The sequence below is a fragment of the Euleptes europaea genome, chromosome 1 (assembly GCF_029931775.1).
Source record: "Euleptes europaea isolate rEulEur1 chromosome 1, rEulEur1.hap1, whole genome shotgun sequence".
In the NCBI taxonomy this organism is placed as follows: Eukaryota; Metazoa; Chordata; class Lepidosauria; order Squamata; family Sphaerodactylidae; genus Euleptes; species Euleptes europaea.
In genome coordinates, this window is record NC_079312.1 from 157,828,079 (window position 1) to 157,845,550 (window position 17,472).

At 48.5% G+C, this 17,472-nt stretch overlaps 1 protein-coding gene across 1 annotated transcript in view; it reads right to left on the reverse strand.

Moving 5' to 3' along the window:
- The window catches only part of KCNH3 (potassium voltage-gated channel subfamily H member 3), an 81,898-nt gene extending 65,533 nt beyond the window's left edge, over positions 1–16,365 (reverse strand). The window contains exon 1 of the mRNA XM_056855493.1: positions 16,290–16,365. Within this exon, the coding sequence (XP_056711471.1) occupies positions 16,290–16,365 (76 nt within the window). The remainder of the gene's footprint in view (positions 1–16,289) is intronic.
- Positions 16,366–17,472: the final 1,107 nt, after the last annotated feature.

Here is a 17,472-nt window from a genome sequence, read left to right on the forward strand (position 1 = left end):
CCCATACTATGACTTTCTTAGGAACAGTTATACTGATTGCAGATGTACACTTTTCTCTAAATCAACCACTATAAGTGTGTCCACTGGGCTGTTATCGGCCAGCAAGTAGCTGAACTACTCTGATATCCATGGGTCTTGGAAGAACCTCATTGGTTGCCTTTGGCTTAGCTGCTCTGATATCACAGAAAGGCACAGTATCGAGGCAATGCAGTTATAGAGAGCCTAGAATGAGAACGAGCAACTACACCACAGTTTCAGACACACAATGGACTCGTGGATTTGTTCACATGCAATCAGCAGCCTGATAATTGCTTGAAAGGTCTCTGGAGAAGCGGCATATACATTGGTCGCGTCCACATGGTAACAATTCTCTATGGAGCTCTCACTGCCACGGCAAATGCAGAGGCATTTGCCGTGCCAATGGAGCACCACATGGTGGTTTCCCCCACACTTTGCTTGACTCAGTCTCCTGTGGCTGCCCCCCACATCACCATGAGAAGGCTTTTTAAAAAACAAACATCAGCATTTGCTGTATCACTATGACAATACACTGACAAAGCAGTTACTGGTGTGTGTTTTTAAGCCGGGGGGGGGGGGACTCTTTTGTACTGGGAGGAGGGAATGGTGGCTGTGAGGGGCTGAGGAAAGAAAAATGGCACCAATCTGGGCAGGACCTGAAAAAATGTGTACCTTTCCATCCACACTACCTTTCCATCTACACTCTCCCCCAAAAGAATGTATCAAACCATGTCTGGGAAGACTGCAGCAAAGCAATGGAAACAGAGAACGGAAATAGTTAAGGAAGGGTGTTGTGTGGATGCTCCAAAAATGCTTGCTCTGGTCTGAATGCCAAATTGGAGCAAAACCTTTGTAGAAGTAATGATTTCCCAAACAAATCAAATTGCAAGACATTTGGGAAAGTGACTCTCCACGTTCTTCCACAAATAGTCCCTGCACTATCTTGTATGGATGGGTTTTGCATCAATAACACTCAGCAGCATCCTTGCACTGCCAAGTTTAGAGCATCACCAGTCTTGGATAGTCCCTCCCATTTTCTAATGCCGCACTTTCCCCCCTTCTTTGCTGCTTAAAGCAAAGCAGGCCCTGCCCAATAGGCAGACCAGGTGGGGATCAACAGATTTCTCAAATCACACTGCAGACCAAAGGGCATTCATTACTCAAGAGTCTCTCTCTCTCTCTTTCATTCTTCTTTCTTTCGTTGCTTGTTTCCACACACTGCCCTAAAACTCAGAGCTGCTTCTCACTGGTGGCAGCCAAATCAGTAGGCGTAGGCACTGACATTTCCTCTAAAGAACTACACAACCCATTTTTATTTCAGCCGCAATCCAGAAGAAAGCTTCCTGATGCACAGCTGACGTCAGCGGTCACCCTACACTCACACTATCATAAATTGTAAAAGAAAAGAAAAGTTTGGGTTTGCAACACTGTAGTGACCCCCCACCCCAATCACTTGAACAGACGCAGACACATTTTTGACACACCTAGCATGACATTTAAACCGAGCTAACAAAGCAGATACTACCATGCAGATTGGGGCAGGCAGGATGACGCCTGCTGAACAAATGGCTCCCAATTTCTCAAGAAACCAAGTTAAGCCAAAGGCTGCAACACAATCCAGGGGGCATGTTAATATGACCTAGTGAAACATTATTCCTAGACACAAACATGGTGATGTGCCTGAGCACAAGAAGGGGACAAATGTATCCACTCTGGTCACTGCTGACCTACAGAAGAGGTACTGGGTAAGCACATTATCACCGGCATTTAAAATTGCCACTCACACTCCAGGACAAACAAAAGCCATTTTTTAAAGGGTAATGGCCAGTCATGGAAGAGCCCAAACTGGGACTGTAGTGCTGGTGCAGAATGGTTTAACCCTCAAATCCACCATGACACTTGCCCAATCTCCCCCCCCCTCTCCCAACTATTCACCCCTACAACACACAGAGCCATTTGTTCTATTACAATCCTTGGAAGATCCATTCACAGATTTAAGAACATAAGAAGGGCCCTGCTGGATCAGACCAGTGGTCCATCTAGTCCAGAATCCTGTCTCATATTAGCCAACCAGTTACTATGGAAAGCCAGCAACAGGGCATAGAGGCTGAGGCCTTCCCCTGAGGTTGCCTCCTGGCTTACTGCCTCTGAATGTGGTAGTTCCCTTTAGTCACCATGGCTAATATACACTGATAGACCTATCTGCCATGAATCTGTCTAATCCCCTTTTAAAGCTGTCTATGCCTGTGGTCATCAGCACAACCTCTAGCAGTGAATTCCACATTTTAATTACTCTGTTTAAACAAGTATTGGATGCTGGCAAGTCCTAGTATTTTGGGAGAGAAAAAAATTCTCTGTCCATTCTCTCTACCCTGTGCATAATTTTATAAACCTTTATCATGCCCCCCCCCAAGTTTTCTCTTTTCTAAACTGAAAAGTCCCAGACAATTCAGCCTTTCCTCATAGTAAAGGTGCTCCAACCCCTTCATCATCTTGGTTGCCCTCTTCTGTAATGTAATTTCCCAATATCATGTCTAGTTTGTCCCTTAAGAATGTACACAAACATTCATCCTCATCTGGTAAGAGAGACACACCCATGGAAACAAACTCCTATGTGAAGAGGTGCAGATGCATATCTGAAAGTATGCCTTTTGCATCCATATTGCAATACTTCTCGAAAATCCATTGAACTGGCTGGACCTGTCAGTCATGTGATGTCTTTCTCCTATGCTCATCTAGGGTTGTGAGTGGATTGGTGCCATCAGTGATACAAGTGGGTATACTTTGAAGCACAGGAGCTCTTCACGACACCCCAGAAACACATAACAAAAACTGCCTTTAAAAGGAGGTAGATTGATGAAGGGGAGGTCCATCAATGGCTACTAGCCATGTTGAGTAAAGGGAACCTCCATATACATATACAGAGGCAACAACCTCTGAACACCAGTGCTGGGAAGCAAAATCAGAGGAAGGTCTTGGTTTGTTGGCCCTGCAGGGCAACTGGTTAGCTGTTGTGAGAGACAGGATGCTGGGCTATATAGACCACTGATCCGATCCAGCGGGCGTTTCCTATGTTCATAACTTTAGATGTCTTCTTTTACTCAGATTTCCTTGGAATGAACATTGAACCCAGGATTTGGGTATGTCCCAGATGAAGCCCCAGCTAGAATCCGCAGAGAAACCCATAATCTCTCGCTTCATCAGCTCAGCACTGATGTGAAACCTAAACAGCATGCAGATTTGTCTGCTTGTGTAAGCTGTGCTGATTCACCATAGCTGCTAATGGACTGATCAGAAAGTAATCAGTCTGAACCTGTCCAAAACTCACTAGATGGCCTTGGGCGAGCCAGTCACTCTTGCCAAGGAGGGATACTGACCTACTTTAGAGGGTTGTCGTAAGAACTGCAACAAGAAAATGTACAGGGAAAGCCCTGCTGGATCAGAGCAAGGGTCGTTCTGCTCTAGCAACCTGTTTCACATAATGGTTTTCCCAGGAGGTGTACAAACTGGACACGGGGGCAGCAGCCCCTCTCTGTGCTCTCCAACTACCACCTCTAGACATAACGGTTCCATTTAGCCTACATGGTAGATAATAACTGATTTAGCCGCTTACATTGGCCTTTTTTAAAAAAGTCACCTGAGATATAAATGCCATGATGAATAGTACACATTTATACAGTGCTTTTGGAAGTGTCCACAGCACTCCTTGGGTGTTTTCCCCCAACAAAATTGCCCTCTGCAGTTCCAGCACCATTAAGTCCATTAAAAAAAAAAAGACCAAAAAAAGAAAGTAATTGCTCTTTGTGTTTAAAAGGGGAAAAAATCTTTGCAACATTTTAAACAAAAACTTCAGCCTTTACTGGGAGGGAGGGAGGGAGGGAAGATGATAGATAGATAGATAGATAGATAGATAGATAGATAGATAGATAGATAGATAGATAGATAGATAGATAGATAGATAGATAGATAGACAGACAGACAGACAGACAGACAGACAGACAGACCTTGGGCGGGGGCAGCTTCAAGAGAGAGAAATAAATGGGCCATGTTGTGCTAATGAAGGAAGATTTGAAGGGTTTTAATCCTAAAATACTACTACCCTTTCAAAACAACTGAGAGGGAGAGAGGGGCACACATTGCTTTCGAGCAGTAGTCTCCAGTAGGAGCCTCCAATTAAGTATGCTATCGCTCCAGGTCTGGAAAAGGTCATGGGGCTACTAGTGTTGCCAACCTCCAGGTGGGTCTTGGAGATCTCCTGGAATTACAATTCCTCCCCCTCCCCAACCCTGCCGTCTCCAGGCTTCTCTCCCAAATCTCCAGGAATTTCCCAACCCGAAGCTGGCACTCCTATGCTACACTGCCATGCACCCCTGCTTCACTACACTACTCATGTTTTACACCTTGGCTGTTGCAGTTACGGGTGGCTGCTTATTTCTGGTTAGCACCCCCTTTGTTCCCAGTGAGTTTTAGTTTTGCTCAGGGGATGTTGTTTTGCACGTCACACTTTGAATTTGGCTGGTACACCAAGAGACAACCAACTATGAATTGAGATATGCAGGACAGGGGATGAAAGGCATGCCGGGTCAGGCCAGTGCCTGGACAAGAGACCCCCAGGGCACACTAAGCATAGTGCCTGGGCTGTGAGTGCCATAGAAGAAAAGTGGGGTGTAATTTGAGTGGGGATGGAGGTGGAGCCATTCATTTACTCATTTCAGATGTATATACCATGCTCTCTGCCATCAGGATGATACCCAGAGCAGATTGAAAACAATGATAAATTCTCAAATCACAACAGGAAAACAACCCCTGCCTATTTAAAAAAATTAAAAGCTATATCAAAACCCAGCAAGGCACGATCAAGCACACAGTACAAGAAACGTTGAGATTTCCAGCAGAAGACAAACCAGCTTGTTAAAAACTATCCAAAATGGCTGCCTTTTAACCAAACGCCAGAACTCCAGCGGAGAAGTGGCCAGACATGCCACTGTTGGCAACACATTGCAGAATGTGGGAGTCACTACAGAGAAGCTGTGGCACCGTGCCCTCATAGCTGTTACTTCTGTGAAAGGCAGGGCATGGAACACTGCCTCTCTCACAGATCAGAGGGAACTGGGAGGGACTCCCAAAGGTAGACCAAAACCAAGACCTCATTGGTCAAGTGTCCTGGGTAAAAGCTGCCACAGACACAATAATGCATACAAGCTCTCAGGGGATATTTCTTTTGGTAGCATTTAGCACCACAGTAGGTGGTTTCTATAACAGGATTGTGGTTGTTCCCTTCGTTCGTACATTACATGATGTCTGCAAATGTCCTCTGGTGCACTTCTGATTATTCATTGGGAATTCCCTCCTGTGAAGGCTCAGAGAATCTTTGCAATCATCTAGAGATGAGCGTAACTGTTAAATCTCTTGGTATACCAACCAAATTCAAAGTGTGACGTGCAAAACAACATCCCCTGAGCAAAACCAAAACTCACTGGAAGCAAAGTAGAAACACTCCTGAGAGATGATCTGTACTTAGTTCTATAATAATGTAGATGAAGAAGTGGCAATTGTCTCCTGGTGGATGTTACTTATTTGTACTCAGTCATGTGCAATAGTTCTATATGTGCTTGTCAGGGAAGGCCTATGGTTGAGTGGCAGAAAGTTACAGGTTCAATCCCAGGCACCGTCAAAAAGATCAGGTAGTAACTGCTGCAAAAGACCTCTGCCTGATACTCTGGAGAGTCACTGTCAAGCAGGCAACCCCAACCTTGACAGACCAAGGGTCTAACTCGGTATAAAGCAACTTCAGTGTGTTCATACATGAAAACACATTCCCTATTTATACTGCAGCACCAGTTTAATCCTTGAGGGAGTTGTGCTAACAATCAGCATTGCAAAAGTCTGACTAATTTATCCAGTGATCAGGAAGAAAAAGTGGATTTCAGTTCCTCTGGAAACTGAAACAGATTTGCAACACCAGCTAAGGGGGGGGGGGTCATTCCTTAGCATCTTGCAGACAATTTAACCTTTTGAATAATGACTGGGGGGATCAAAGCCTGTCCTTCTAGGTTCTTGTTCTTTTCCCACCTCTGATCTTCCTAGGGTTTAAAAATATATCAACAGGTACAGGGTTGGCTAGAGCCCTTCTCATTCAAGTCAATTTCCTTAAAAAAAAAAAAAAAAAAAGCAAGAAAAAAGCAAAAGACCATTAAATCCAGACCACCCTGTTCGAAGTGTGCAGAGAATGCCAGAGTTCAGATGAGTGTGCACGCGTCACCATGCTGCAGTTCTAATTGCACCCAAAATAACAGGAAGGGGTGCAGGAGAGAGATGGGCCCGGATTGGCTCCGTTAATGCTCAAATTACACAGCAGCCCAACGGCAACGATATTACTAAGTACTACACTGAGGGATCATTTATTTTTAGATTGATGCAGGCGTTGTTCCCCCGCCGCCCCCTCCCAAGCCTAGAGACATCTTGTAAATGTATTCCCCTCCAGGCCTGTCTGTTAAAATGCCCAAAGTGATTTAAATATTGTACATGTTACAGAGGTGTGTTCTGATATTTCGACGCAATAAGAGTTAGAATGTTGTTTTTATTATTTTAGGAACTGCTTCTGCTAACATTATTTTGGGGGGGAGAGACAGAAGAGTGGGCTATTTTTAGTGCTTGGATGTTTAACTCAGCAGAAGGATGCAAGTTCTGTTGCCTCCTCCTCCTTTTTCCCTGAAAAGGGTTTGGTGTCATTATCAGCAACCCAGCAGGGTAGGAATTCAACAGGTCCAACTTAGTTTTCTTCTGCTCTGCATCTTCATTTTGGGTAATGTCTCACCTGTGTAACAATCCGCTATTGAAGGCACAATGGTGGTCCTAGAAGCAGGACACACACACCAGGAAAAAGATGGTGGTCCTAGAAGCAGGACACACACACCCCTCCAATCTATGGTGGCAAATCTGGAGTCTAGGCAGTTTCACACAAACCCTAAAAGGTTCTACATCTGCTCTTGGGAAACAATCAGGAAAATAGAAGCTTGGAAGAAAGAGAGACATAAACACAGTGTCGCAAAGTTGGCAGAATAGAAGAAAATGATGCCTGTTGTATCAGAGAGCCAGTGTAGCATGGTGGTTAGGGTGTTAGACTAGGATCTGAGAGACCCAGGTTTGAACCCCCGTTCTTCCCTGGAAGCCTGCTGGGTGACCTTGGGCCAGTCATACACTCTCAGCTTAAAGTAACTCACAGGGTGGTTGTTGTGAGGATAGAGGAGGGGACAGTGATGGGGGAGAAACTTACAAAATACATTTTTTTAAAACAGTCCATGGGGTCACTTCATTCAACACCATGTTCCAGCAGCAGCCCACAATATGCCTCTGGAAGCTCATATGCAGGGCATGAAGGCAAGAAGACTCCCAGGTTTTTTGTCTCCCAGCAACTGCTGGTCCTTCCAGGTACACCACCACTGAACATGGAAGTTCCATTTAGTCTCATGACTAATCACCACTGACACATCCCTCGGTCTAAAGCGGTCTAGGCCAGTGGCTAATCTGAGTTCACTGTAAATCCATAGCAAAAGCCCTGCTGAGATCAGACCAAGAGTCTATCCCAATGCAACTTTCAATGGATTTAGGTCTTGGACAACCTAGGTTCAATTCCCAGTTCGGCTATCCAAGTTAAATCACAATCTGCTACCCTACTAAAATGTTTATTAGCTGACCTGGCCTCACTTACCCCTGCCAGTAAACTGTGGTTTAAAAGGAAAACAACGGAAACTACTTTTGAAAATCTTTACTTTTCAGCTCAGTGACTTGGAGGTTATTTTCACTTACCACAGGCAACCAAACAAGGGACTGTTACTAACCAACATCTTAGCAGCAGTTTTAGACTATTGTTAATTTATTTATTTGCTTTCTTCACATGTACCCGGCCTGTCTCCCCATGAGGGGAGATTTACGTCCCACCCCCAGTTATATCATTTTTTAACCGAGCGCCAGGAGGCCAAACCCTATTCTGCATCATCACCATCTAGGAAAAAGTATACTATATCCCCCATTATTTATGGGTATGTACAGTTCTGACGGCCTTGGGTACATCTGCATGATGACCGGCTCCTGTATGAACCTCCTAAGTTGAACTTATTTAGAAGGTGAAGATTCACCTCCAAACCATGAAAAGCTTCAGCCACCCGTTTGCAGACATTAAGCCTTTGTTAAAGAGACAGGACATTTCCCTTCAGGTCTGTTGGCAACCCTCTATGGCAGTGGTGGCGAACCTATGGCACGCATGCCAGAGGTGGCACTCGGAGCCCTCTCTGTGGGCACACGCGCCATCGCCCCAGCACAGAGTTTGCCTGAGTTCGTTGCCCCGGCTGAGGAGGCTGGGGACCAGCGGTGCCTTCCTGGCTCCTCTGGAAAGCACTGGGCTCCTTCCCAGTGCCTTCTCCGCAGTCACCGGCTGCGCGCTCCGGAAGTGAAGACAACGACGAGCCTTTTGCCGAGGACTGGAAGAGGTGGAGCTGGGACAGGGCTGGACTGGGAGTGGGACGCCTGGGCGGCCATCTGCGGCAGGCTGGTTGGTGACTGCAGCGAGGGGGATTGGCGGTGAGGGCCAAATGGGGGCCCACCTGGCGTTTGTGCTGGAGCCGAGCCCTTCGCTTAGCTCGGGTTTCCACTCTGCTCGTTCATGCAACCGAAGGTGCCTCTGAGTGCATGCAGAGGGCTGTCCCCAACATCAGCCCCCCCCGCATAACAGTCTTTTAAAATTTGTATGAAGATAACAGTTGGGGAAAGAACCAAACTGAAGGGTGGGGGCTATGCTCCAGCTGCTTTCCTTCCCCCACTCGGCTGCCCATGCAGGGTTGCCAACCTCCAGGTAGTAGCAGGAGATCTGCTATTTCAGTTCACCTGGAGAAAATGGCCACTTTGGCAATTGGACTCTCTGGCATTGAAGTCCCTCCCCAAATCCCACCCTCCTCAGGCTCCGCCCAAAAACCTCCCGCAGGTGGCAATGAGGGACCTGGCAACCCCTAGCCCCATGTGGACTTCTAGCTGTGTTGGCACTTTGCGATAAATAAGTGGGTTTTGGGTTGCAGTTTGGGCACTTGGTCTCTAAAAGGTTCGCCATCACTGCTCTGTGGTTTGGCCACGTAATGGGCATTACACACTGTAAGAATATGGCATAAAGCAAGGTCTTCTACACAGTGGTGCCCTCCATAGGTAAGCCTCTCAGGTCGTCTGAAGCATTTAGGAGTGTGAATGAAACCTGTCTATTCCAGAGGACCTTGGAAGAACTGGGATGAAGTAGGGGGTGAAGTCTGCCACTATTATTCATGGCAAGGGAACAGGAGTTCTGAACAGATCCTCCAGGGAGATTTATGTGGCCAGGTTGCTTTTGCAGTGGGGTGGGGGGAGGAACCCACAGGCAAACCTGCTCAGCAATTTGGTGTCAAAGCCAGTGACTTTTCTCTCCTTTCTCTCTGTATAACCAGAGTGCCAAAGAGCCTCTGCTCAGGGGCACCGTCTCTCCTACACTCATCCTGCTTTTGCTTTTATTGGTTCAGGTAGAGAGTTACACTCCACTTTTCCCTTTTTCATACTCGTTTGTTGAATAATGGCCACTTTCAGGTCAGCAACAGACAAAACTCAGACAACTACGTGGCTTCCAACACTGGGATATTGCCTAATTATATGTACCTAATAATTCCACCATGGTATAGTGGTTAGAGTGTCAGATTAGGATCTAGGAGATGCAGGTTCAAATCCCCACTCCGCCATGAAAGCTCACTGGGTGTCCTTGGGCCAGTCATACACTCTCAGCCTTACTCACCTACCTCACAGGGTTGTTGTGAGGATAACATAGAGGAGGGGAGAACAATGTAAACTGCTTTGAGTCCCCACCAGACAAACAGAGGGGCATAAATAAATACATTGTATATAATATTAATTTGTTAGCTACCATGGGATATAAATAAATAAATGCCCCTAGTTGAACTGAAGGTATTTTGTATGCAAAACATTCTCCCCCCTGACTTCTAACTCCTTTTCCAAATCCTTCCGCTGTTTGCTCCCTCTTTCTGGAGTTTTCTCTCTACCTTCCCACTTAGTTGGGGGGGAGGTCAGAAAGCAGCTACTGGGCAATATGGACAAGTGCTATACAATATCCAAGGAGAAATCAGGGTAAGATGCCCGAGACCTCTATAGTGTAGGAAGGAGATCAAAGAGCCTCCCAGGGGAAGGAAGTCTGTCGAGGATACCACTGTGCCATGGAAACTCCTCTGAGGGAATAAGACATATGAGCTTCTTCAGAGCTAGAAGACCAAAGTTGACTGAAGGGGAAAGAAGCTTCCTGGAGGTATGAATTTTAGACAGTTTGGTGCGGAGCAGATTTCCCTTTACTTTAACACTCCCAAATACTTTATCAGGAACTTCTAGTTAGCCAAGACTTTTCTCCTCTAACATCAGTATAAGCCGGCGCAAAGATCATGCCTGCAGGTCATCTCAAGAAATGTGGGTCCCAAGAACGAAAGACCCAAATAGCACCCTCCCCCTTACTAATTAACACTTCCTGAAAAAAAACAAAGAAAACTCAATTTCTTGAAATTTCACCTGCCTCTATGCAAAACTTTAACAATAATAAAAGCACACGTTTGTGCGTAAAGGTTTGTTTTTTGTTCCCTTCCATTGCTTATATTTTCTGGGTTCACAAACATACATGCATTTAAATGCAAGCTTCTATAGGCAAATATTAATATTGTAAGATGTTCCAGTAGCCATGGTAGAAAGAAGAGTGTCGTGTACATTGGGGTATTATCTGATATTATTAATGTCTGTAGATTTTTTTCTGAGTGATATGCTGCATGCAATCTTTTAAACTCATGTGTCGGACTAGGACCTGGGAAACCCACGTTCAGATCCCTGCTTGTGCCATGGAAGCTTGCTGGGTGACCTTGGGCCAGTCACACACTCTCAGCCCTGACCCTAGTAGCTAGTATTTGGATGGGAGACCTCCAAGGAATACCAGGGTCGTGACGTGGAGGCCGGCAATGGCAAACCACCTCCAAACGTCTCTTGCCTTGAAAACTCTACAGGGTTGTCATAAGTCAGCTGTGACTTGGCTGTAAAAAAAAAAAGCCACAAAGGAGGGAAGGCGGCATGGTATAGCCTGATCTCATCAGACCTTGGAAGCTAAGCAGGACTGGTACTTAGATGGGAGACCACCAAGGAAGGCTCTGCAGAGGAAGACAAAGGCAAACCACCTCTGCTTCTCACTTGCCTTGAAAGGCCCTTGCTGAGGTTGTCCTAAATTGGTTGTGACTTGACGGAACTTATGTATGTAAACATAGGTCATAAATCTGGAGGTGGGGGCAGGTGTTCACTGTATTTTAGAAAATTTCTCAGTAAAGAGTAATATTAAAATGGAGCAGGAGGCCCACTGAAAGCTCTCCCATCATTCCTCTTCATTTCAGTGGGGTCTGAGCAGGAGAACTCTCCAACGGATTGTCCTCCGCAGGTTGGATACCCCTCCTCTTCTGCCCTAGATGACGTCCAATCTGGCTCCTGAAGGTAGAGCTTTGCCAGGCATCATAGCAAGGCTGGCCCTGAATCTTGATTAACCAGCATGCTAATTATCCGCCTGTTTTGTTTGGATGTGGTGTGGGAGGCAGGTAAGACAATGGATCCCCTAGGGAACAGGCTGTATGGCAGGAACCACCCGAGGGGCTTCCGCAGAGCTGTGGCAGCTCCCTTGACAGAAAGAGAGACTCTCGGGGCCTGGAAGCATAATATGGTGGGGGTGGTTGAAAAGTGGGAGGAAAGGAGAAAACACAGAAGCCTTCTGGAGGTGTATTGTGACTCTTTCAGGACAGTAAAAATAATGCCTTCATTTGAATCAACACAAATTCATAACACGGCATGGCAGCCTTCAGGTTACACAGAACTCTTACCGCAAACGCAGTATTTTCAAAGTGAGTTAGAACATAAGAAAAGCCCTGCTGGAGCAGACTAAGGCCCATCAAGTCCAGCAGTCTGTTCACACACTGGCCAACCAGGTGCCTCTAGGGAGCCCACAAACAAGACAACTAAAGCAGCACCGTCCTGCCTGTGTCCCCCAGCACCTAATATATTCGGCATTCTCCTCTGATCCTGGAGAGAATAGGTATGCATCATGACTAGTATTCATTTTTGACTAGTAGCCATGGATAGCCCTGTCCTCCATGAGCATGTCCATTCCTCTTTTAAACCCTTCCAAGTTGGCAGCCATCACCACATCGTGGGGCAGAGAGTTCCACAATTTAACTATGCGTTGTGTTAAGAAATACTTCCTTTTATCTGTTTTGAATCTCTCACCCTCCAGCCTCAGCAGATGACCCTGCATCTTGGTATTATGAGTGAGGGAGAAAAGCTTCTCCCTGTCCACTCTCTCCATACCACGCATCATTCTTTAGACCTTTATCATGTCTCCCCTTAACCGCCTTCTTTCCAAGCTAAACAGCCCTAAACATTTCAACCGCTCCTCATAGGGCAGTTGCTCTAGCCCCCTGATCATTTTAGTTGCTCTTTTCTGCACCTTCTCTAGACAGCCTTATAAAATGACAAAACTACATTGTGAAGTTTGGTTGGTCCTAACAGAGGAATTATTTTATTGTCACTGTGAATGTTGTTCTAAGGGACTAAAGCGGCTTTTGGTCCCTTCTGGAATCCATTCGTTCAATCGAGTTCTTACCACACAAACTTTTCTCATCGTCAGAATCACCATGGGGTAGACAGGTCTGCTCCATCTTGTCTCAGAACACCTAACTCTATGCAGCACTCCTGTTTCGCCAACAACGCAGACTGATGGTTTCGTCTGGTTGTTCCCTAAACTTTAAGGAAGCTTTAAGGAAGATTGATCTTGCACTCAGCTCCTTGGCAGAGAGAGAGAGAGACTTAAACCGTCCTTTAGGAGATGAGAAGCACTGGAGCCTGTGTGTTATCTATCAAGAGTTAAGTCAAGTACGGCCCATCTTATTCCAGAGAAACTCTGCAGCGCAGGACCCAACAAGACAAACACACAAACCCCACATCAGGGGCTTTTCTGAAGGGGCATGACAGGAAATGTGGGTGTGGCTTATTGCCATCCTTTCGTGCCAGGCCCCACCAGCTGACTGTCCACTGCATGAATCCTACTTCCAGGCTTCAAGGTTCTACCCCTTGAGTGCAAAGCACTCTGGCGGCAGCACCTGTTCCCTATATTGTTGCTAATTCTGGTAACTTACAAATGACATTACCAGGCCACCCACTATGTGTAGACTTGACAACAGGCCTGGAGAGAAGTCTCCCATCTCTTGTTGGTAAAGGTAAAAGGTAATCCCCTGGGCAATCACCGGGTCATTCATGACCCATGGGGTGATGTCACATCCCATCGTTTACTAGGCAGACTATGTTTATGGGGTGGTTTGCCACTGCCTTCCCCATCTCTTATACAGAGGCTTAATAGGAGCTGTTATTTGCCAGGTACTGTTATTTACCTCTGTGCCGTTAAATGTTTCAGCTGCCTATTTTCACACATTAGGCCTATATTAATGAGATAGGACATTTTTCTCCTGGCAGTTGGCAACCCAGTTGGGGCAAGAAAGTGAAACTAGTTATCTGGGCATCACCTTTTATCCTGCCTTTCCTCCACATGTACATGCAGGGTTGCCAACTTCCAAACCACTCTCTACTGAGCCTTTAATATGTGTTTGATGTGCAGCAAATACCAGGCAGGAGATGTGATTTACCTTCGTGCCAAGAAAAGGCTTTAACTGCCCATTCTCACACATCAAGCCTCTTCAAGAGCCAGGACATTTGTTCCCTGACTGCTGGCAACATGATGTACATGGTTCTCTCTTTCCCATTGTAACCTCACAACAACCCTGTAGGGTAGGTGAGGCTGAGAGACACAGACAGAGAGAGAAACTGGCACAATGTCACCCAGTGAGCTTCATGGCTGATTGGGGATCTACTTTCTCCCCCAGAGAATATGTCAAATTTTGACTCAACAAGGAAGAATAAGATGACCTGTGGTTTTGGCGGGGGGCATGGGATGACTTTGCACCAATCCAAGACCCTTGCCCCACCTTTCTTCTGCCAACCCAACTGGAACCAGAGCCTGGTGGCGATATCGTGACAAACCCCAAACAAATCAATACGGTGTTCGCTGCCTACTGAGACAGCTGGGTCCCTTTTGGAAAGGGGAGGTGCACTTCACACATTCCAAAATTCCTATGCAGCAACAGAAGGCCCTTCCATGTGGGAAACAATACGTAACCTGGGTGCAGATGGCCACATATAGTGATCACATACATTTGACTGCACTGGAGACATTCTGGGGAGCCTCGTGCATCAGAAGACCATCCCAAAGCACAACTTCGTAGTACGCACCTTTGCAGAAAAAACTACATGTGGGCCATCACAACCTGTGGCTGCCAGCTACATACAAGCTGCGTGTAACACTACGAACAAATTTTGTAATGTGAAGTGTTATGTTTACACACTGTCCCACCAACAAACATTGTGGCCCTTGTATAAGAGGGCGAATATAGTCAGATGACTTGTCCCCATAGGCTGATTCAAACTGGGGTGACAGAAATAAAACTAAACCAACCCTGCTTTGGGGTAGGGAATGTTTTTGGCCCAAGGTTGCATGGATCAGCCTCTCATCCTGGGTCCTTGCTTCCTTACAGAACATCCAGCCTTCTTCTACTGCTATCCAAAAGATCTCACACCATCTACACCTTCAGATAATTTAAGACAGTGGCACGCTTTTATACCGTTCACAATTTTATGAACTGTCTGTCCCCCTAAACAATGGAAGGGGCATCATTTCACCCTCTGTTCCTTCCAAAGCCCAGTCACAGACCTCCCCAAAAAACCCTCTTCAGCCCGAGCTCCATAAAAGCACAGCTTCATTCCATTACTTACAGAAAAAGCTCTACCTCTCGTTTTAGAACATCAAGCCAAGTGCAGCCTGATCTATGCATATTTACTCAGAAGAAACTCCAGAGATATTCAGCAAGCCTTATGCCCAGGCAAGTGTGTATAGGATTGCATGCAATGACAGATTTAGCTTGATTTCACACCCAGGTTTGCCAGCAGCGTCAACTCAAGAGGGAACCACAGCTTGTGCGGTTCATGTGTTCGTAGACCTTTAATTGACACATGTAAACATTTCAAGAGCACCTGCAAAGTATTTCAGATCCATTTTGCGCAGCCCAGGTGGCACACACTGAGTATGTGCGTACACTCGCCAAGGAGCCACAGTCAGTCTCTGAGGTGTGGACATGTGCAACACACATGTACAAACACATGTCACAGTCACACTTGAAAGGTAAAGAAAAAGATGTAAAATAAGAATATGATTCGCTACTCCCAAGGTTCACCCTTAAGACTAGCAAGTCCAGATTCTGGGCTGCTTCATTGGGTGAAAACGCACGGTTGCTTCAGCCTCCTTTATTCCCTGTTTCAGCCAGGATTCAGCCAGGATCGAACGCATGTTCGGCAAAACGCACGCGTTCGATCCTGGCTGAAACAGGGAATAAAGGAGGCTAAAGCGACCCTGCGTTTTCACCCATTTGTGGCTTTGGAAAGGTTATTTCCTGATACTTTTACCACTGGAGGTTTCTCTCCCCCCCTTCAGAAGGAGACTCCACTGTAGATTTTAGGGTCACAGAGAAGGCACAATTCCAGCAGGGGCCCCCTTTCTCCATCACAATTCTCCAGTGAGGGGAAAAGCTGCACTCTGTGAAATCTCCCTTCTGTCCAACTCTTAATAGGAATGCTCTTCCCGGGTCTGCACCTGGCCAAACCCTAGTGGTAAGATGCCAGAAAGAATGTTCCTCCACTCTTATAGCATGGGGGGGGGGGAGGGAGAGCGCACACACCCCAGTTAAAAGCCGCTGCTATTCCCACCATGCGCCCTCTGCATGCTCCCAAGTGCCCTCCTGGCTATACACAACCTCCCTGTCGGTGCCCCGAGGTTACGCCCTGTCCCAAATCCCTCTCCCTGGCACCTCTGAAGCAGCCCTTCAGCCCGAGTGGGTTGTATGGCACCTGGAGGGGGTCCACTGGGGCTGAGGGCCCCTGGGACGAAGCGGGGGGGGGCAGGAAAGAGGCTGGGGGGGGCAAGGAGGGAGCCTGGCCCTGGCCCAAGGAAATGTGGGAGGTGGGTCTCGGCGAGGGGGGGGGAGTCTGCAAAGAAACGCCTGGAGGTGTCCTCCAGAGGCCGGGGCCCGGCGCCCGAGGGAGGGCCGGAAAGCAGGGGGAGGCCGACTCACGCGTGCCGTCGAAGCGGGTCGCGATGGTATCCAGGAAGGTGTTTTGGGGAGCCAGGAGGCCCCTCATCACCGGCATTTTAGGACTGGCTCCAGGATTCCTCCATCGTCCAACGGGGGGCGGGGGGGAAACAGAGTTCCAGAAGTCTTGGAAGAGAAGAGGCTGGCTGGGGGGGGGGGAGACGCCCCGAGCCTCCTCGGGTCAGAGCAGCGGGGGGCCGCCCGCCCCCTCCTCAGGCTCGAAGGCGGGAGCGCCGAGGCGACGGGCGGGCGCCAGGCGTCTGCTGCGGGGCTGCCCAGCGGCGTCCGCCCGAAGAGAGGCGGCGACACGAGGGAGGCAGCCCGTCGAGGGCATCCGCCGCCGCCCGTCCCTCCGCTGACGGCCCGGACGGCGGAGCCCCGCAAGCCCCCGGACGGGAGCGGTGGGGAGCCGGATCCCCGCTCGGAAGCCCCTCGCTCCACCCGCCGAGCCGCGGGGGCTCACGGCCGGCCCCCGCCCCGCCTCCCCCCGCCGCATCTCCGACGGCCAGCCCCGGCCGGCGGCAGCAGCCGTCGCGGGGGCCGGCGGGCGCGGCACGCCCGGCGCATCGTCCCCGCCGCCGCCCGCCTCGCCGCCTGCCCGCCCGCCCCGGAGACGCTCGGCCGGGCCGTCGGAGCGGGGCGAAGGGGAGCCGCCACCGGGAGCGCCCGCCCGCCCGCCGTCCTCAGCCGCCGCCAGCCCCGGCGCGGCGCCTCCAACTTGGGAGTTGCCATAGTGACTCCAGACACACCTTCCAGGAGCAGCCGGCGGGGGGGAGCCGGGACCAGCCCCTCCCTCCCTCCCTCCCTCCCTCCCGGCCTGAGGGGTTTGGGCGAAACCGCACGGGCGCTTGAGCCTCCTTTCTTCCCTGTTCCAGCCAGGATCCAGCCAGGATCGAACGCACGGACGTTCGAAGAACGTTCGTGCGTTCGATCCTGGCTGAATCCTGGCTGGAACAGGGAAGAACGTCCGCTGCGTTCGATCCTGGCTGAACGTTCTTCGAACGTCCGTGCGTTCGATCCTGGCTGGAACAGGGAAGAAAGGAGGCTCAAGCGACCGCGCGGTTTCGCCCTGAAACAGTAGCTGGCCGGGTCGCCACGAGTCGGAAGCGACTGAACGGCGCTTAACACGCACACGCGCATCTGGGCGGGAAAATGGGATCGCGCC